This window comes from Salminus brasiliensis, chromosome 21, assembly GCF_030463535.1.
Source record: "Salminus brasiliensis chromosome 21, fSalBra1.hap2, whole genome shotgun sequence".
Taxonomy (NCBI): Eukaryota; Metazoa; Chordata; class Actinopteri; order Characiformes; family Bryconidae; genus Salminus; species Salminus brasiliensis.
The window spans coordinates 26,721,517-26,740,790 of record NC_132898.1 but is presented as its reverse complement, the minus strand read 5'-3'; the positions used below and the strand labels follow the sequence as shown (position 1 = coordinate 26,740,790).

At 43.1% G+C, this 19,274-nt stretch overlaps 1 protein-coding gene across 1 annotated transcript in view; it reads left to right on the top strand.

The window, feature by feature from the left end:
* Nucleotides 1–19,274, top strand: part of slc25a26 (solute carrier family 25 member 26) — a 72,537-nt gene that overhangs the window by 8,909 nt on the left and 44,354 nt on the right. The window contains 2 exon segments of the mRNA XM_072666081.1: nucleotides 14,066–14,170; nucleotides 15,754–15,801. Coding sequence (XP_072522182.1) covers nucleotides 14,066–14,170; nucleotides 15,754–15,801 — 153 coding nt within the window.

Below are 19,274 nucleotides of genomic sequence, written 5' to 3'. Positions count from 1 at the left end.
ACACCCTTTAAAACCCTTCATCACTTCTAACGTCCCCTCCCACACACCACTGCCCTATCTCTCACTTTTCTCACAGTCTACCCCCCTCTTTCTCAGCTGCTAATTACAAACACAGAGGTAATCTCTTCACGTTCAAAAAGAGGTCTTTAAGGCTTCGTAAGTAAAGAGAGAGGTTCTTATAGAACCATGAGAACCACTTGGATGCTTAAACGGTTCATTACCTGGTTAGAGGGTATCTTTGCATTGATTGAAAACCTTTTGTAGATGGTTCTTTATAGAGAACTGAAAATATGTATAGTTCTGTGTAGCACCATTGTTTTCAGTACTGTGTAGAACCCATTTTTCGCCGGCAGTGTGAGAAAGACATAACGGAAGTCTCTAAACACAATGGGCTGTACCATTTTGCGGAGCCGAAAAAGATTCATGTCACTTGCCTGACCGCAGCTAGCGAACCCAGCTGTGTGTGTGTGTGAATGTGAGTGAGAGTGTAAATGTTCGTCCTGCATCGTATAAAGAATGTTGTGGTAGATGGTGTCTGTCAGGGCCGGAGCAGGCTGTTATCTGGTCATTATATCAGATTTATCTTCATTCTGGTCGGCCTGACGGTGTCTCAGAGAGCTCATTTATCAGACTGAAGGAGCAGCGGCCTTCTCCTGTACTGCTCAACCTAATGTCTCTACTCCGCCTCTAAAAGAGCTGCCCATTTAATAATACTATATTATTATTAAAATTATTAGTTTTAGAATTATTAGTATTATTACTCTCAGTAATAAAAGTAGTAGTAGTATTTGTTGTAATAGTTGTGCTATTGTGCTGTGTGCTTCGGATCTGATCGCAGTTTTTGAGTCATGGATTGGAACATTTTTTTGAATCAGTAGAGACAGCAATTTTTGCTTTCAGTATAGAAATGTTTAAAAAAGTTTTATTTTGGCACAGTCAGTCTGTGTTAGTGACTTTTATTTTGGCACAGTCAGTCTGTGTTAGTGACTTTTATTTTGACACAACCTGTCTTGGTTGGTGACTTTTGACACTGTGTTTATTTGAATTTGTGACTTTTATTCAGACAGACTGTGTTTACTTTTAATCTTAAACGGTTTGTCTGTGTTAGTGACCTTTATTTTGATTTATTTTGCATTTTTATTGGTGATTTTTATTCTGAAAAGGTCAGTCTGTGTGACTTTTCTTCTGAAACGCTCCGTCTGCGTTAGTGGCTTTTATTTTGAAACGCTCCGTCTGCGTTAGTGACTTTTATTCTGAAACGCTCCGTCTGCGTTAGCGACTTTTATTCTGAAGCGCTCCGTCTGCGTTAGTCACTTTTATTCTGAAACGCTCCGTCCGTGTTAGTCACTTTTATTCTGAAACGCTCCGTCTGCGTTAGTCACTTTTATTCTGAAACGCTCCGTCCGCGTTAGCGACTTTTATTCTGAAACGCTCCGTCTGCGTTAGTCACTTTTATTCTGAAACGCTCCGTCTGCGTTAGTCACTTTTATTCTGAAACGCTCCGTCTGCGTTAGTCACTTTTATTCTGAAACGCTCCGTCTGCGTTAGTCACTTTTATTCTGAAACGCTCCGTCTGCGTTAGTCACTTTTATTCTGAAACGCTCCGTCTGCGTTAGCGACTTTTATTCTGAAACGCTCCGTCTGCGTTAGCGACTTTTATTCTGAAACGCTCCGTCCGCGTTAGTGACTTTTATTCTGAAACGCTCCGTCTGCGTTAGTGACTTTTATTCTGAAACGCTCCGTCTGCGTTAGTCACTTTTATTCTGAAATGCTCCGTCCGTGTTAGTGACTTTTATTCTGAAACGCTCCGTCTGCGTTAGTGACTTTTATTCTGAAACGCTCCGTCTGCGTTAGTCACTTTTATTCTGAAACGCTCCGTCTGCGTCAGTCACTTTTATTCTGAAACGCTCCGTCTGCGTCAGTCAATTTTATTCTGAAACGTTCCGTCTGCGTCAGTCAATTTTATTCTGAAACGCTCCGTCTGCGTCAGTCACTTTTATTCTGAAACGCTCCGTCTGCGTCAGTCACTTTTATTCTGAAACGCTCCGTCTGCGTTAGTGACTTTTATTCTGAAACGCTCCGTCTGCGTTAGCGACTTTTATTCTGAAACGCTCCGTCTGCGTTAGTGACTTTTATTCTGAAACGCTCCGTCTGCGTTAGTCGCTTTTATTCTGAAACGCTCCGTCTGCGTTAGTGACTTTTATTCTGAAACGCTCCGTCTGCGTTAGTCACTTTTATTCTGAAACGCTCCGTCTGCGTTAGTCACTTTTATTCTGAAACGCTCCGTCTGCGTTAGCCACTTTTATTCTGAAACGCTCCGTCTGCGTTAGCCACTTTTATTCTGAAACGCTCCGTCTGCGTTAGCCACTTTTATTCTGAAACGCTCCGTCTGCGTTAGTCACTTTTATTCTGAAACGCTCCGTCTGCGTTAGCCACTTTTATTCTGAAACGCTCCGTCTGCGTTAGCCACTTTTATTCTGAAACGCTCCGTCTGCGTTAGCCACTTTTATTCTGAAACGCTCCGTCTGCGTTAGTCACTTTTATTCTGAAACGCTCCGTCTGCGTTAGTCACTTTTATTCTGAAACGCTCCGTCTGCGTTAGCGACTTTTATTCTGAAACGCTCCGTCTGCGTTAGCGACTTTTATTCTGAAACGCTCCGTCCGCGTTAGTGACTTTTATTCTGAAACGCTCCGTCTGCGTTAGTGACTTTTATTCTGAAACGCTCCGTCTGCGTTAGTCACTTTTATTCTGAAATGCTCCGTCCGTGTTAGTGACTTTTATTCTGAAACGCTCCGTCTGCGTTAGTGACTTTTATTCTGAAACGCTCCGTCTGCGTTAGTCACTTTTATTCTGAAACGCTCCGTCTGCGTCAGTCACTTTTATTCTGAAACGCTCCGTCTGCGTCAGTCAATTTTATTCTGAAACGTTCCGTCTGCGTCAGTCAATTTTATTCTGAAACGCTCCGTCTGCGTCAGTCACTTTTATTCTGAAACGCTCCGTCTGCGTCAGTCACTTTTATTCTGAAACGCTCCGTCTGCGTTAGTGACTTTTATTCTGAAACGCTCCGTCTGCGTTAGCGACTTTTATTCTGAAACGCTCCGTCTGCGTTAGTGACTTTTATTCTGAAACGCTCCGTCTGCGTTAGTCGCTTTTATTCTGAAACGCTCCGTCTGCGTTAGTGACTTTTATTCTGAAACGCTCCGTCTGCGTTAGTCACTTTTATTCTGAAACGCTCCGTCTGCGTTAGTGACTTTTATTCTGAAACGCTCCGTCTGCGTTAGCCACTTTTATTCTGAAACGCTCCGTCTGCGTTAGCCACTTTTATTCTGAAACGCTCCGTCTGCGTTAGTCACTTTTATTCTGAAACGCTCCGTCTGCGTTAGTCACTTTTATTCTGAAACGCTCCGTCTGCGTTAGCGACTTTTATTCTGAAACGCTCCGTCTGCGTTAGTGACTTTTATTCTGAAACGCTCCGTCTGCGTTAGTCACTTTTATTCTGAAACGCTCCGTCCGTGTTAGTGACTTTTATTCTGAAACGCTCCGTCTGCGTTAGTCACTTTTATTCTGAAACGCTCCGTCTGCGTTAGCGACTTTTATTCTGAAACGCTCCGTCTGCGTTAGTCACTTTTATTCTGAAACGCTCCGTCTGCGTTAGTGACTTTTATTCTGAAACGCTCCGTCTGCGTTAGCGACTTTTATTCTGAAACGCTCCGTCTGCGTTAGTCACTTTTATTCTGAAACGCTCCGTCTGCGTTAGTCACTTTTATTCTGAAACGCTCCGTCTGCGTTAGCGACTTTTATTCTGAAACGCTCCGTCTGCGTTAGTGACTTTTATTCTGAAACGCTCCGTCTGCGTTAGTGACTTTTATTCTGAAACGCTCCGTCTGCGTTAGTGACTTTTATTCTGAAACGCTCCGTCTGCGTTAGTGACTTTTATTCTGAAACGCTCCGTCTGCGTTAGCGACTTTTATTCTGAAACGCTCCGTCTGCGTTAGCGACTTTTATTCTGAAACGCTCCGTCTGCGTTAGTGACTTTTATTCTGAAACGCTCCGTCTGCGTTAGTGACTTTTATTCTGAAACGCTCCGTCTGCGTTAGTGACTTTTATTCTGAAACGCTCCGTCTGCGTTAGTGACTTTTATTCTGAAACGCTCCGTCTGCGTTAGTCACTTTTATTCTGAAACGCTCCGTCTGCGTTAGTCACTTTTATTCTGAAACGCTCCGTCTGCGTTAGTGACTTTTATTCTGAAACGCTCCGTCTGCGTTAGCCACTTTTATTCTGAAACGCTCCGTCTGCGTTAGTCACTTTTATTCTGAAACGCTCCGTCTGCGTTAGTCACTTTTATTCTGAAACGCTCCGTCTGCGTTAGCGACTTTTATTCTGAAACGCTCCGTCTGCGTTAGTGACTTTTATTCTGAAACGCTCCGTCTGCGTTAGTGACTTTTATTCTGAAACGCTCCGTCTGCGTTAGTGACTTTTATTCTGAAACGCTCCGTCTGCGTTAGTGACTTTTATTCTGAAACGCTCCGTCTGCGTTAGTGACTTTTATTCTGAAACGCTCCGTCTGCGTTAGCGACTTTTATTCTGAAACGCTCCGTCTGCGTTAGCGACTTTTATTCTGAAACGCTCCGTCTGCGTTAGTGACTTTTATTCTGAAACGCTCCGTCTGCGTTAGTGACTTTTATTCTGAAACGCTCCGTCTGCGTTAGTCACTTTTATTCTGAAACGCTCCGTCTGCGTTAGCGACTTTTATTCTGAAACGCTCCGTCTGCGTTAGTCACTTTTATTCTGAAACGCTCAGTCTGCGTTAGTGACTTTTATTCTGAAACGCTCAGTCTGCGTTAGTGACTTTTATTCTGAAACGCTCCGTCTGCGTTAGTCACTTTTATTCTGAAACGCTCCGTCTGCGTTAGTGACTTTTATTCTGAAACGCTCCGTCCGCGTTAGTCACTTTTATTCTGAAACGCTCCGTCTGCGTTAGTGACTTTTATTCTGAAACGCTCCGTCTGCGTTAGTGACTTTTATTCTGAAACGCTCCGTCTGCGTTAGTGACTTTTATTCTGAAACGCTCCGTCTGCGTTAGTGACTTTTATTCTGAAACGCTCCGTCTGCGTTAGTCACTTTTATTCTGAAACGCTCCGTCTGCGTTAGTCACTTTTATTCTGAAACGCTCCGTCTGCGTTACTGACTTTTATTCTGAAACGCTCCGTCTGCGTTAGTCACTTTTATTCTGAAACGCTCCGTCTGCGTTAGTCACTTTTATTCTGAAACGCTCCGTCTGCGTTAGTGACTTTTATTCTGAAACGCTCCGTCTGCGTTAGTGACTTTTATTCTGAAACGCTCCGTCTGCGTTAGTCACTTTTATTCTGAAACGCTCCGTCTGCGTTAGTCACTTTTATTCTGAAACGCTCCGTCTGCGTTAGTCACTTTTATTCTGAAACGCTCCGTCTGCGTTAGTGACTTTTATTCTGAAACGCTCCGTCTGTGTTAGCGACTTTTATTCTGAAACGCTCCGTCTGTTGGTTTTATTACAAACCTTTGGGCAAAAGTTTCACCCTGTTCTTCAATGCTCTTCAATGCTCAGGACCCCACAGAACTGACCACCACAGAGCAGGCGGGTGTTATTGGGGTGGTTATTGGGGCGGTGGGTCATTCTCAGCACTGCTGTACTGGTTGTGGCGCTGGTGGTACGAGTGGATCAGACACAGCAGTGCTGCTGCTGGAGGGTTTAAACACCTGGAGTGCTTCAGTCCACCAACACAAACTATTCTGCAGCATCACCTCTGTGGTGGTCAGTCCTGGGGGGTCCTGACCATTGCAGAACAGGGTGAAAGGAGGTTAAGGCAGAGAAACAGATGGATACAGTCTGCAGTGTTATTGGTGTTACTGGTGTTAATGAAGTGGCAGGTCGGTGGATGTGGTACGCAGGCTTAGGTTAGTAAATTGGTTTGGCAGTCTGCTGAAGGGGGAAACGTCCGGCTGCTTTTCAGTTCAGGCATTAAAGCGTTAAACAGGTTTATTAAAAAAATGACCACACTGTGTGTCCAACGCGCCAATGGAGGGCGTACTGGCACACAGCCAACATACCAAAGCAAGTAATACCCGCTTAGGCCTGGAGAAAGAGGCTGTGCATGATTTATGGGCGAAGGAGTACACAAGCTCTCGGCTGTGCCACGTTTTCACCCCAGCCACCCACCCTTCTGCCATTAAGACCACAGGGGTCAAACTGCAGGCGGGTTGATGCTAATTCAGACTGGCAGATTGAAAACCTTATGTCTCTGCATAAGTAATGGTGTTATCACAGCCCACGCGGAGGCCGTCTCATGCAGGTCTCGCTGCTTTTTTTACTTGCAGATGGATTTTTGGAGGCTGGTGCTTCCCAGCGCCCCCTTGGGGGACCTGCTGGTGGGGCAGAATGGATTTTTTTTAAAGTGAACACCTGCAGGATGATTTGTCCCACACGTCTGCTGGAATTCATAAGGGCGGAAAGCATTTGCGAGGCTTCATCTTCCGAAGGCTGTTAAGACCGGGATAAGATCAGGGATGTGGGGGCCGGCGCTTGTGGAATAGCATGGCTCTCTTTCCCACCAAGTCCTCATAAAGACGGGATAGTTGTTGACAGCTTTATAAAAGTGCACGATGTTGACAAAAGTATTAGGACACCTGCTTGGTTGTGGGTTGATCACCACCCCACCTCATAATCCCCAACTCTCCAACTCCTCTTAGAAATATTAGATAGAGCACCACCATCATTTTCGAGAACACAGTTCCACTGCCTCACAGCTCAGTACTGGGGGGCTTTGTACCCCTCTAGCTCATGTCTGGCATTAGGCAGCATGGTGCCAGTAGGTTCATGTTTATTTGCTCCAGGTAGTCCTATTCTATGGGCAGCACTTCTTTCTCTACTGGGACTGAACAAGATGTGTGCCTGGTTATAGAGGGTGTGTCTGGTTATAGAAGGTCTGTTTTGTACTATAGCAGGTGTGTCTTGTATAATAGCAGGCATTTCTGGTGTTATTAAGGGTGTGTGTCTGGTTATAGCAGGCGTGTCTTGTATAATAGCAGGTATTTCTGGTGTTATAAAGGGTGTGTCTTGTACTATAGCAGGTGTGTCTTGTATTATAGGAGGTATTTCTGGTGTTATAAAGGGGGTGTGTCTGGTTGTAGCAGGCATGTCTTGTATTACAGCAGGCATTTCTGGTGTTATAAAGGGTGTGTGTCTGGTTATAGCAGGTGTGTCTTGTATAATAGCAGGTATTTCTGGTGTTATAAAGGGTGTGTCTTGTACTATAGCAGGTGTGTCTTGTATTATAGGAGGTATTTCTGGTGTTATAAAGGGGGTGTGTCTGGTTGTAGCAGGCATGTCTTGTATTACAGCAGGCATTTCTGGTGTTATAAAGGGTGTGTCTGGTTATAGCAGGTGTGTCTTGTATTATAGCAGGCATTTCTGGTGTTATAAAGGGTGTGTCTGGTTATAGCAGGTGTGTCTTGTATTACAGCAGGTATTTCTGGTGTTATAAAGGGTGTGTCTGGTTATAGCAGGTGTGTCTTGTATTACAGCAGGTATTTCTGGTGTTATAAAGGGTGTGTCTGGTTATAGCAGGTGTGTCTTGTATTACAGCAGGTATTTTTTTGGTGTTATAAAGGGGGTGTGTCTGGTTATAGCAGGTGTGTCTTGTATTACAGCAGGTATTTCTGGTGTTATAAAGGGTGTGTCTGGTTATAGCAGGTGTGTCTTGTATTACAGCAGGTATTTCTGGTGTTATAAAGAGTGTGTCTGGTTATAGCAGGTGTGTCTTGTATTACAGCAGGCATTTCTGGTGTTATAAAGGGTGTGTCTGGTTATAGCAGGTGTGTCTTGTATTACAGCAGGCATTTCTGGTATTATAAGGGGTGTATCTGGATATAGCAGGTGTGTCTGTTTATAGAGGATGTGTCTTGCATTATAGCTGGTATACAATAATGGCACTTACAGTTGACTAGGGCAGCTCTCTTGTGCTGCTGGGCCTGTTGTATGCATGCTCGTCATTGTGTACCAACAGGCCTCTTTATTAGTGTGCATTGATTCTGCCACAGTCGATGTGTCTTGTTTGTTGGTGGGCGTGTCTTCTGTTACAACAGTGTTTGGCTTAATAATATAAGGATTTCTCATAGTGGGCACGTCTGGTTTAATAATAAGAGTCGGGAGCATGTTGCCTTATTGTGGCTGTGTTGTGTTTTCCTCTCTTGGACGCAGCCACAGACTGCTGACCGCTCTCCAGTGGCCGTGTCTTGCATAGGGCGTCTAATTTTGGTGGGCATTTGGATATCACTGGGTCTCCTGGCAGAGCTGTCTCTCCGCCTGTCACTCCTGATAGCCAAACGGCCCCATTAGCCTCCACACAGCCTGCTCTAACTCGCTGCAGGCCCCGCTCAAGCCGTCTAATTTGATGTTTCTCGCCGCCCACGCTCTCTCCCCCACCCTGCTGCTCCATTTAAATTACCCAGAAATCAACAATGTCCCTAATTCATCTGATACAGCCAAATATCTCTCCGGTTTCCTCCCCGCCCCCCCCCTCCCCTTGTGAGCTGCTATGAAATTGCCTCTCTTCGCAGTGCAATTCAATTAAAGCGGGAATTACTTGTCATATCCACTTTCCTCTCCGGTTAACGCCGTTAATTTTGATCCTTTGGAGGACTGAAACGAGGAGACGTGGTGTATGGTGTTTCATAAACGATAACGCAGCCAAAAAAGGAAGTAATGAGCTCAGGAAAGTGTCTCCTGTCAGCTGGCTGATGAGCTTTTAGTGCGGGAGCTCCTGCTGACCACTGGGAGGCACTCTTGCTTCACGGCTGAAGAAAGAAGGCACTTTCGCCACAGTCTCTGTTTGCAGTTCAGCTCTTTAAGGCTGCTCTGTTCCTATAAACAGATTTATTGCAAAGATATAGAATAAAAATATTATTATAATAGGTTATTGAGTAATTGAGTCATAATTTACCCTAACATGTTTTGACCCAGCAGTGGATTTGGGGATTTGGTGTTGCCGGCTATAATTTTATGTTTTTTAATTTTAATATATACACATTTTGTTACTTTTTGTGTATATTTGTTATATGATTTATGTGTATATAAAATTATTTAGTGTAATTTATATGGAATATTATTTTCTCTTAATTTAACTACTTTTTATTTCAACTGGATACAGAATCAGAATCTGTTTATTAAAAATCAAATGTTTTATTAATATTTGTGCTTATTTATATTATTATTATTACTTTTATTTCTCTTTTTTGCTGTCCTAGCTAACTAATGCTGAAAACTGATCTGGTTGCCAATGTTTTTGCTGTGAACTCAGCGGCTAGGCTTCACAAAAACCACCAAAGGTTGTCCAGTGCTGTGGAAACAACCTAGAAAAATGACCCTATAGGTTTAACCCCCAGTGCATAGAGGGAATTTGACCTGAACTACCTAAAACTTATCTAGCACCATGGAAACAACTCAGATAAATTACCTAACAGGTTCAACCCCAAAAAAACAGCCCAGCATTTTTAAGAATGTACATGAAATGCTGAAAACTGACCCATTGACTTGGTTGTAGCGGTGAAACCTTTGGTTGGACTTAATAAAACTAACCCAGGTCTATCTAGCACAGTGGAAACAATCTGGAAAAATGACCCAACAGGTTCAACCCCGTGTTTGGGTAGGGAAAAAAAAACAGTATTTTAAGATTGTCCCTGTAATGCTCTAAAAACTGACCCGTTGACTAGGCTGTTGCTGTATAACCAGCGACTAGGCCTCACAGAAACTACCCAAAACCTATCCTGCACTGTGGAAACAACACAGAAAAAGGACCCAACAAGTTAAACACAACATTTTTGAGAGTGTACTCTCAGTTCTTTAAACATTTGAACACCTCCAAATTCAACTTTACTGGTAAACCAATACAGTACAGAAGCAATACAGTCGCTGCATCGGCAGCCAAAGCAACTGCCCATTGACCTCTACAGTAAGTGTGTTTTAAATCCGATGTTTTTCTCTCTGTTTTTCTAGTTTAAGGAAGTGTTTTAAAATGCTTGTCTGTGGTAATTGGCCATATGCTACAGATGCATCAAACAGAGCTGAAGTTGATAATTGTTGGAGTTTACCTTTAAGTCTGGAGCTACTCGTGCATTAGTGCACAAAAAAAGGCTGGAAGGACTTCTCCACTCTTCTTTAGCGGTGATTGCCAGCATCACCAGGACGGCTCCGGCACCAGTATGAGCCTGGGCTCTGGCTGTGTTGCCCGCTGATCTCCCTGTGGTTGGAGAGATTGCTTTCTGTTTGTGCTCCTGCCTGGTGTTTCTGGCCCAGCATGGATCTAATGGAGCTTCCAGTGTGCTGCAGACTGGAAGCTCCATTCATATTAATGCTGTACTCCAGCAGCAGGCAGGACCACGCACGGTGACTTATGGCAAGTCTGCGCTGACATTTGAAGCGAGGTGATTTGTGTTGGTGATGTGAGAGAGGTGGTGTGTGTGTGTGTGTGTGTGTGTGTGTTGGTTTTTGTGCATTGTCAGGACACGGAAAACAGAGAAAAACAGTGCTGACCTGCAGAATAAATAAACAGCTTTTTAAAAAAAAGGTTAATATTTAATACAGATACTTCGTCTGCATCCCAAATCGCACACTACCACCCTAAGAAGTGTGTTAAAGCCACCATTCAAGTGCACCACCATTCAAAATCCAATTATTGCATTAAAGTGGAAGTAATCAGGCTGGAGGATGTTACTGGAGAAGTGTTTCATCCAACCATTTAACTGTAGACTTACTTGTGGGACCCACTTATGGTTGAGGGAACAGATTACCTGACATTCTCGTCAATTCAGAGATCCCGGTTCATAATAGCAAGCTATTCTGATCCCAGGCAGCCTCAAACAATGATACTCCCACCCTCAGGCTTCACAGTTGGGCGGAGCTTCTTTTGTTAGAAGGCTGCATTTGGTTTTCTGGCTTTTCCACATGGTCTTAAACAAACTTGAGATGGGCAGCAATGCACTACCCCTTAATGATCAACATCTTTAGTACTTAGTAGAGCATCTTTTTGCTGTTACAACCTACTGCAAATGTCAAGCGTCTGTGACCAGTTCAGAATCTTCCAGGACTTCTTCTGAAACCAAGCCGTGGTGGACTGCAAGGAGGTATGCTTGGGATCATTGTCCTGTTGGAAGGTCCAGTGACGCCCCAGACTTTTTCTCCTAGGATATACTGATACCTGAACCACCACCATGCTTCACCGTAGACAGGGGGTTCTTTTTAGCGTTAGCTTCGTTCTTCCACCTCTAGACGTATATACCGCTGATCCATAGGCCAGCAAAGGTCCAGTTTTGTTTCATCACTCCACAGAACAGAATCCCAAAACCACACAGTTGCCTGACTGGAACCCCATAGAAATTTTTTGGTGAGATTTGAAGAAAGTGGTTGCAGCAAACCCAGGAATATTTGTGAACTGGAGGCCACTGCCCATGTGACTAGTGCTTGGCATTGGTGCAAAAGGGTCAGATATTATGGTCTGTTTTCATTTTCCACTGTAAAGTAGCTCCACACTGCTGCAGACTCTCAACTCCTTTATTTACCTTCTGAGAATGTCCGCACTGCTGCTGCAGCCGGCTGGGTAATAATGTCCGTTGATGGTGCCTCGAGGACACCAGATGGCGCTCTGAACACCATGGTTAAAACAAAGACTCGGAACTGGATTAGGAATAAAACAGCTGAAACCCGATCCATTAAAACATGCCTAGATCGGCCCAAATCGACATCCCTGCTGTATGTAATGTATACAATGCACCTCACAGCCTGACATTATAGAAAAACAAACCCGTATGTGGTTTAGAAGCGTGTAGGGTTGTGTTTGTGTGCTCTTGTTAAAGGATGAGCGTTTGCCTCTTGCATAAACAATGACGGTGACATTTACCTGCTTTAGCTCTTGTTCTGTTGAATGGATGTTTTGCCAGTCTTAGCTACTGTCCAATTAACTCGCTGTTCACTCCAGCGCTCAGTGACAAATAACCGTTTCTGAGGCCTGACATTACAGGCAGGGAGTTTACATCGGCTAAATTACCTGTTTACGGTCCTTCACCGATTCATTTTAATATTCGAGAAGCCAATGATATTCATACACTCTTCAAAATGAAAGTAGTTCTTTCAGTGATACCATAAAAGAACCAGTTTTGGTTCTGTAAAGAACCTTTTATTGGTGTGTGAGGAACCTTTTAATGGTTTAAATATTTACATATAAAGGTTCTTTACCAAGTGAAAGGTTCATACTCACATCTGTTTGACAAAAAATGGTTCTTTGTTCATCATTAGTGTCGGACACAGATGAAATTTGGCCTCCGCCTTTAACCCGTCTGTGCAATAAACACACACACACACCGTGAGCAGTGAGCGGCCATCGCTGCGGCGCCCAGGGGCCCAACAGTGGCAGCTTGCCGAGCCAGGGTATCAAACCCACAGCCCTGTCATCAATAGCCCAGTGCTCTAACCGCTGAGCTACTTCTGGCCTTCTATCGTTCTTCTATAGCAGGTGTCTACAAATCTGGACCTTGAATAAAGTCCAGTTCTGGACTTTGTAATCCTTGGTAGGAGTGACACGAAATGGCCAATCAGTTAGAAAATTAGTGAGAACAAAATCCAGGACTGGGAGCACTTGGAGTCAAGGTCCAGATTTGAAGACCTAGGTTCTGTAGCATTGCTCAGAGAACCCTTTGTAGCACCTTTATTTGTAGAAGTCTTGGTTGTGAATTGCTAAATTTTACAGAACGATAAACGTTTACAGAAGAAATCCCATTCACCCCAGTGATCAACTGTAGCAGTTACCACAAAGGCTACCATTGAGTGTCCAGTTTAAAGTGCTGCACTATCACACTGAGCTGTGTTGATGTAGCCAGTCAATACTAGGCCGTCCGAAGCAACAATGATGAATTTGCACAGCGATAAATTCATCCACGCTATCCTAATGGTTTGACCTTTCACACGCATTACAGATCGAATGTCATTGTAAATGAACAACAGTTTACAAATGGTCACATTTTCTCATGTTCGGATTTCTTTCGGCAGTACTAAGCATTTCTTCTTCTGTACGTCAACTTTTATTGATGGATTAAGATTAACGTTTTTTGGGTATAGAGCTGGACAATGTGACAGTATTTTATCGTATCGTGATAACTTTTGTTATCTTGGTACACAATATGCTTTTATTAGTGTATTGTGGATATCATCAGTGCTTACAGAGCACTGATTAACTGCACGTTTCATTACAAAGAGTGTAATCAGTCTTCTTTAATTAAATGGAGTCCAGCTTGTTTTGAGTAAAAATCACAGTACTCTGTATGGGAGAGACCAGGGTTTGATTCCCAGTCTGGTTGACCAAATGCTGCGCTACACCAATAAGAGTCCCTGGGCAAGATTCCTAACACTACCTTGGCCCACCTGTGTAATACAAGTCAGCTTGTAAGTCGCTCTGGATAACGTCAGCTAAATGCTGTAAATGTAAATGTATATGGATAGCAGTTTTGTTTTGGTGCATTTTATCTAAATGACAAAATATTGTAATAAATATTGTATATCATAAAACAATGTGTGTGTGTATATGTGTATATATATGTAAATCTGGGTAAATTATCATTATTAGCAACTAAAACAATCAGCTGATAATCACCTGACGTGCACATTTACACACAGTAAATGCTGTTAGGGTAAATGTGGTAATTTAACGTGTGTGTGTGCCACCCCAGAACCCTTAAGCTGTAAGATATTGGATTTGCATGGTACCGTGGGAGCTGTAGAGCATTAGGAGTGCGGCTGTAGTAACTGTAGCCTTATTTGGCACTGTGCGCTCATATGAATCCTATAGAGCACGAATACTGAACCGTGCTTTCAGGCTGGCTTTGTTTACAACAGGTGTAGGGTGTAAAAAGGAGATTTTTGGTCATGAAGTGAATGTGCTAGTAATTCGATGCTACCTAAGGGTTCCTTTTTGAACTTGTCACCTCATGGCTGTGTCCGGTTCTCGCTCTGATTTGTCCATGTTTCTGGATTTCTGGTAGGTGGCGTGTCTGATCAGAGTTCCTACAGAGGTGGTGAAGCAGAGAACTCAGGCCTCTCCCTCTCTACACACGCACCACGTACTGCTGGCCACACTACGAGAAGAGGTACACACACACACACACACACACACACACAGAGTGATGACATCTCAGGTACACACTGAGCACACAGCAACTAAGAGGTGCATATGCAGTAAAGAACCCATGTTGTATATAGACACACTGGGCACACATGGCGGAAAGAGTGGGGAGATAAAGATATTATCAAAATACAATCTGGTTCATAAGTATTTGGACAGTTTTAATATTACAGTATGTGCAAACAGTATTAATACAATAAGTAGTTATTTTATGTGTGGCAGTGGTTAGATTCTGAGTAACTAGTAAATCCTGAATAATTATAATAATTATCCTCAGTAATTATATTTTATTGATTAATTAGTACATACAGAATAATTATTACTTATTAAATAATTATCAAGTGCATAATTATTAGGAAATACTGAATTAGTACTTATTGAATAATTAGAAAATGATTAATATGTACTAAGTAACTAGGAGGCTGTAAATAATTAGTAGATACTGAATAATTAGGACTCCTCATTTGTAGGTACAATAATTAGTGGCTACTAAATTAGTAGATACTGAATAATTACTAATTATTGAGTAATTAGAAGATAATTAATAATAATTTTATACTGGATAATACCTAGATATTGATTCATTATTAGGTATTCACAAATTTAGATGCTGATAATTAGTATTTATTGAGAAATTACTTAGTTACTAAATAATTGCCAGTTATTGATTTGTTAGTAGAAATTGAAACATTAGTCTATATTAAATAACTAGGAGGTAGAAAATGATTAGTGGATACTGAATACTTAGTGGATACAACATTATTGGTAGATTTTGAATAATTATTAGGTATTTAATCATTAGGCAGTACTGAATAATTAGTAGGTACTAAATCGTTAGTACTTATTAAATAATTTGTAGGTACAAGAGTTAGTGGTAACTAAATTAGTAGATGCTGAATAATGACTAGTTATTGATTAATTAGTAAATACTAAATAATTACTACTTGCTGGATAATACCTACATATTGAAAAATTATTAGGTAGTAAATAATTTAGTTATTGGTTCATTAGTAGATATTGAGCAAATAGTATATATTAAATGCTGCAAATCATTGGTAGATATTGAATAGTTAGTAGGTACTAAATAATTAGTAGGTACTAAAGAGTAGATTCTAAGTAATCATTTGTAGATACAATAATTAGTGGTTACTAAATTAGTAGATACTGAATAATTAGTAGATACTGAGTAATTAGTAGATACTGAGTAATTAGTAGATACAGAATAATTAATAGATAGTATGAAGACATTGATTGCACTTAAAAGATGATGTTAAATAAGCGGAGGGTTCTGATTGGTTCCACCAATGCAAAGAACTCTGTAAGCGTCTGAATGGCTCTTTAAATTGTCATGGCTCTATGCAGAGCCAAGAACCCTCGCAGAACCCTGTTTTTGAAGAGTATACTTTATACTAGACTATTTTTAACAAGGTAGGTAAGAGCAGCTCGTGCACATAGCCTACTTTCACTCTGTCTCTTATGTGATTCGACTCCTGCTGTTTTGTGAGAGATAATAAATCCACAGTCGTAACCGCTGTGCTCTTGCTGCAGGGTGTGCGAGGGCTGTACAGGGGCTTTGGCAGTACAGTACTCCGAGAGGTAAGATCACTGACCCATATCTTCTGTCCAGCTCCGACTGGATGCTACTCTGCTGTCTTTAGGGGGGTTATAGCCCACTCCAACCTATTTCAGAAAATCTCTCCATAAATCAAAACCCAGGACACCTTCACACCCGGCCTTAACACGTGTCCTAATGTGTACGTTAATGCCAGGTATGGTCGTGGGTGGGCAAGTATGAACAGGGTCCAGTGAGACCCATTGTGTTGTTCTGACCATTAAGAATCATTATTCAGAGGCGGCATGACCATATAATCTAAACTCTAAACCCAGCCCTTATTAGCAGTACATGTAATTGAAAGGTAATTGAAGGTCCTGCGTGATTTTTCCCAATTTGGATCAATGCTCTCGATCCTGGGAAAGTGAAGACCGACACACGCCTCCTCAGACACGCCTCCTCAGACACGCCTCCTCAGACACGCCTCCTCAACCAGCTCCTCTGTTTTGGAACTGCCACTGATGCAACGCCACCGGGCAACCAACGTGCTCTGAGGAAAGCGCTGTACGCACTGACCAGCAGACGCCAGTGCTGGCCAGCATCTCGCTGGAGTGATGTGAGGAGAAAGCACCACCTACATTGGCACCCACCCAATTGTACCCCCTCTGGGTCCTGGCTGCTGATGGCTACCTGCATGCCTATGCCATCTTCTTCCGCTGGACCCCTCTGGGGCCTTGTGGTACATTTAGCTCACTCACCGAAGTCAGAGATGAGCTCTGTCCAGGGTAGTTTTCTAATAAAGGAGGAGTTTGTGAGGAGTTTCCAGGATTGGAATCGGAAGTAAAAGCTTATTCCCGATCCATTAAAAATGCTTGGTTCGACCCCCGGCATCAGGGGGCCAGGGATGTTCCTATTTACAAACTGAGCAAATACATTCTAAGACCGTTTTAAGACTCTCTAAAAGTTTTAATTGTTATTAATCGCCTTTATCATTAAGAAAGTACTCGGAGTAGCAGAGGGGAGTTTTGCGTCTCAGTGTATTGATTTACTCGTCATTTTCTGAAGTGCAATTTTCTTCCTGAGCCTTATCTCTCTCTCTCTCTCTCTCTCTCTCTCTCTCTTTCCCCTGCTTGTGTTTGAAACTCATCTAATTAATTAAGCTAATTAGCGTCGGGACAAACATGGGCAAGACGAAGATGGGCCGAGAGGTGAAATTAAGCTAACAGACAGCGTCCCTCTGATACAGATCTCTCTCTCTCTCTCTCTCTCTCTCTTTCTCTCTCTTCCTCTCTGTCTCTCTCTCTCGTTCTTTGATGAATCATGGTGCGCTCCTGAAGCACCTGCGCTGCATGAGAATGCTTTAATGAAGGCTGTCGGAGCCACACACTTTCATTTATTTCAGAGAAAGAGAGGGAGAGAGAGAGAGAGAGAGAGAGAGAGAGAGAGATATGAGCGAGAGAGGCTTCATTTCTCCTTGGTGTCACAGGTTTCATGAGAGAGTGAGGAAGAAAGCAGAGGGAGATGGAAGAGAGAACAGAACTAGTGGTCTGTATGAAGGTGACACTTGTACACTGGTGTATTTGTGTGTGTGTGTGTGTGTGTGTGTGTGTGTGTGTATGCATGTGAGATATATTCCCACACCGCTGGGCGATCCTGTACTTATTTTCCGCCTCACTTAACACACAATATTCTCGCAAATTCCTTCTGGACGCGCTGCGGGGAGGAGGAAAGGGTGGGCGACGAGGGCGTGTGATTTCTCTGGAGCTTTTTTTTCCCCCCTGAATAAATGAATACATTTCGGACCGTCCCGGAGACGGCCGCGGGATCTTCTCCGGGATTGGTCCGGACGCATGTCGCTGAGCGAATTCATTTCTTCAGACGCAGTTATCTGTGCCCGCGCTGTGGCCCTGTCAGGATGAGTTTGTTTAGGGGGACAACTCACCCCCCACTCCCACCCCCCACACAACCATCACACACCACCCCACCCTACCCCACCGCACCCTCACAGTCCTGCAGGACAGTAATTATATGCTGCCATCTGATGCATACATTGAGTGTTTTAGTACACTGTAATAATAATGTCCAAAAGTATGTGGACACACCTTCTGATTTCAGTTGAACCAGTTGCTGACACAAACACACACACACAGCTTGTCAGCTATTATATATAGACCATCCAACACTCTAACCTCACTAAAACTGCTCTTGCGGCTCAGTTCAATCAAATTCTCACAACAACGCTTCTAAAGGTAAAGGTAAAGGTGCACGTATTTGTCACTGTACAGTGTACAGCGAAATGTGTCCTCCGCATTTAACCCATCTGGTAGTGAACACACACTCACACACACACATGTGTTAGGGGCAGTGAGTACACACACACACCCAGAGCGGTGGGCAGCCAACTCCAGCGCCCGGGAAGCAGAGAGGGTAAAGGGCCTTGCTCAAGGGCCCAACAGTGGCAGCTTGCCGAGCCCGGGAATCGAACCCACAACCCTGTTATCGATATCCCGGCACTCTAACCGCTGAACCACCACCGCTTAAGAACCTAGCAGAACAATCTTCTTCCCTGGACTTCCTGAGACAGTTTCTCCAACAAAAGCAGGATAAACTTCTATTTTTTAATTCCCTTTTGGAAAAACCAATGAATGAGCAGGTGTTGGGATACCTTTGTCCATATATGGAAATGACCTTTGTTCTGAATGGCCGTTCTCTGTATTGTCAAAACACCGTTCAGGCTGAAGCGCTCGTTACTCTTCAATGAGAATGGGTGTGGCCAAACCACTGCAGAGAGAGTAGGTGTGTGTGGGGGGGTCTGATTCACAGATGATGCTAAGGTGTATGGTGGTCTGCCACAGTGACTATTTATGGGACGCAGCAGTCTTTGTAGTTGTCAGTTCCATGTAGTGCCACTAGAGGGCACAACAAGATCAGCTTTGAGATGCGCTGCGGCTTACGGCTCAGTCCACCTTGGCCTTCCAGATCAATGGCATCTTATATACAATAATAATAATAATAATAATGCTGTAATCTGGAGTAGATCTTCGATTCAGGACTTTTCAGATCTTGCCGTTTTAGTAATGCTTTGGCAGTACTGTAACTACATAGGCTCACACCAATACAGAATTACAGAGAGAGAGAGAGAGAGCGAGAGAGAGGCCCATCCTCCCAGAGAGGCTCGTAAAAAAGGATGAGGTAGATAAATAAATAAAGAGGAGGAAAGGAAGTGATGGATATCAGGTGGGCAGAACATTAACATTAATATTAAATAAAGGAGTACTTCATCAATAAAATCAAATGTACCCAATTTCCCGTTTTCCCTTATGTAGTCGATCAGCCAAGACGAGTTTGCTGTCCATACTTTGCTTCCTCAGGTTCAGCGGTGCAGCTACAAGGCAAATGTTGCTAACACAAAGTAGAAATCAATAGTCACCCAACTTTTCTGTATAAAAATGCCCACAAACTATTTACTAACAAACATATTCATATTAAAGTGTCAGTCCTTAAGATTTTCCTGTTT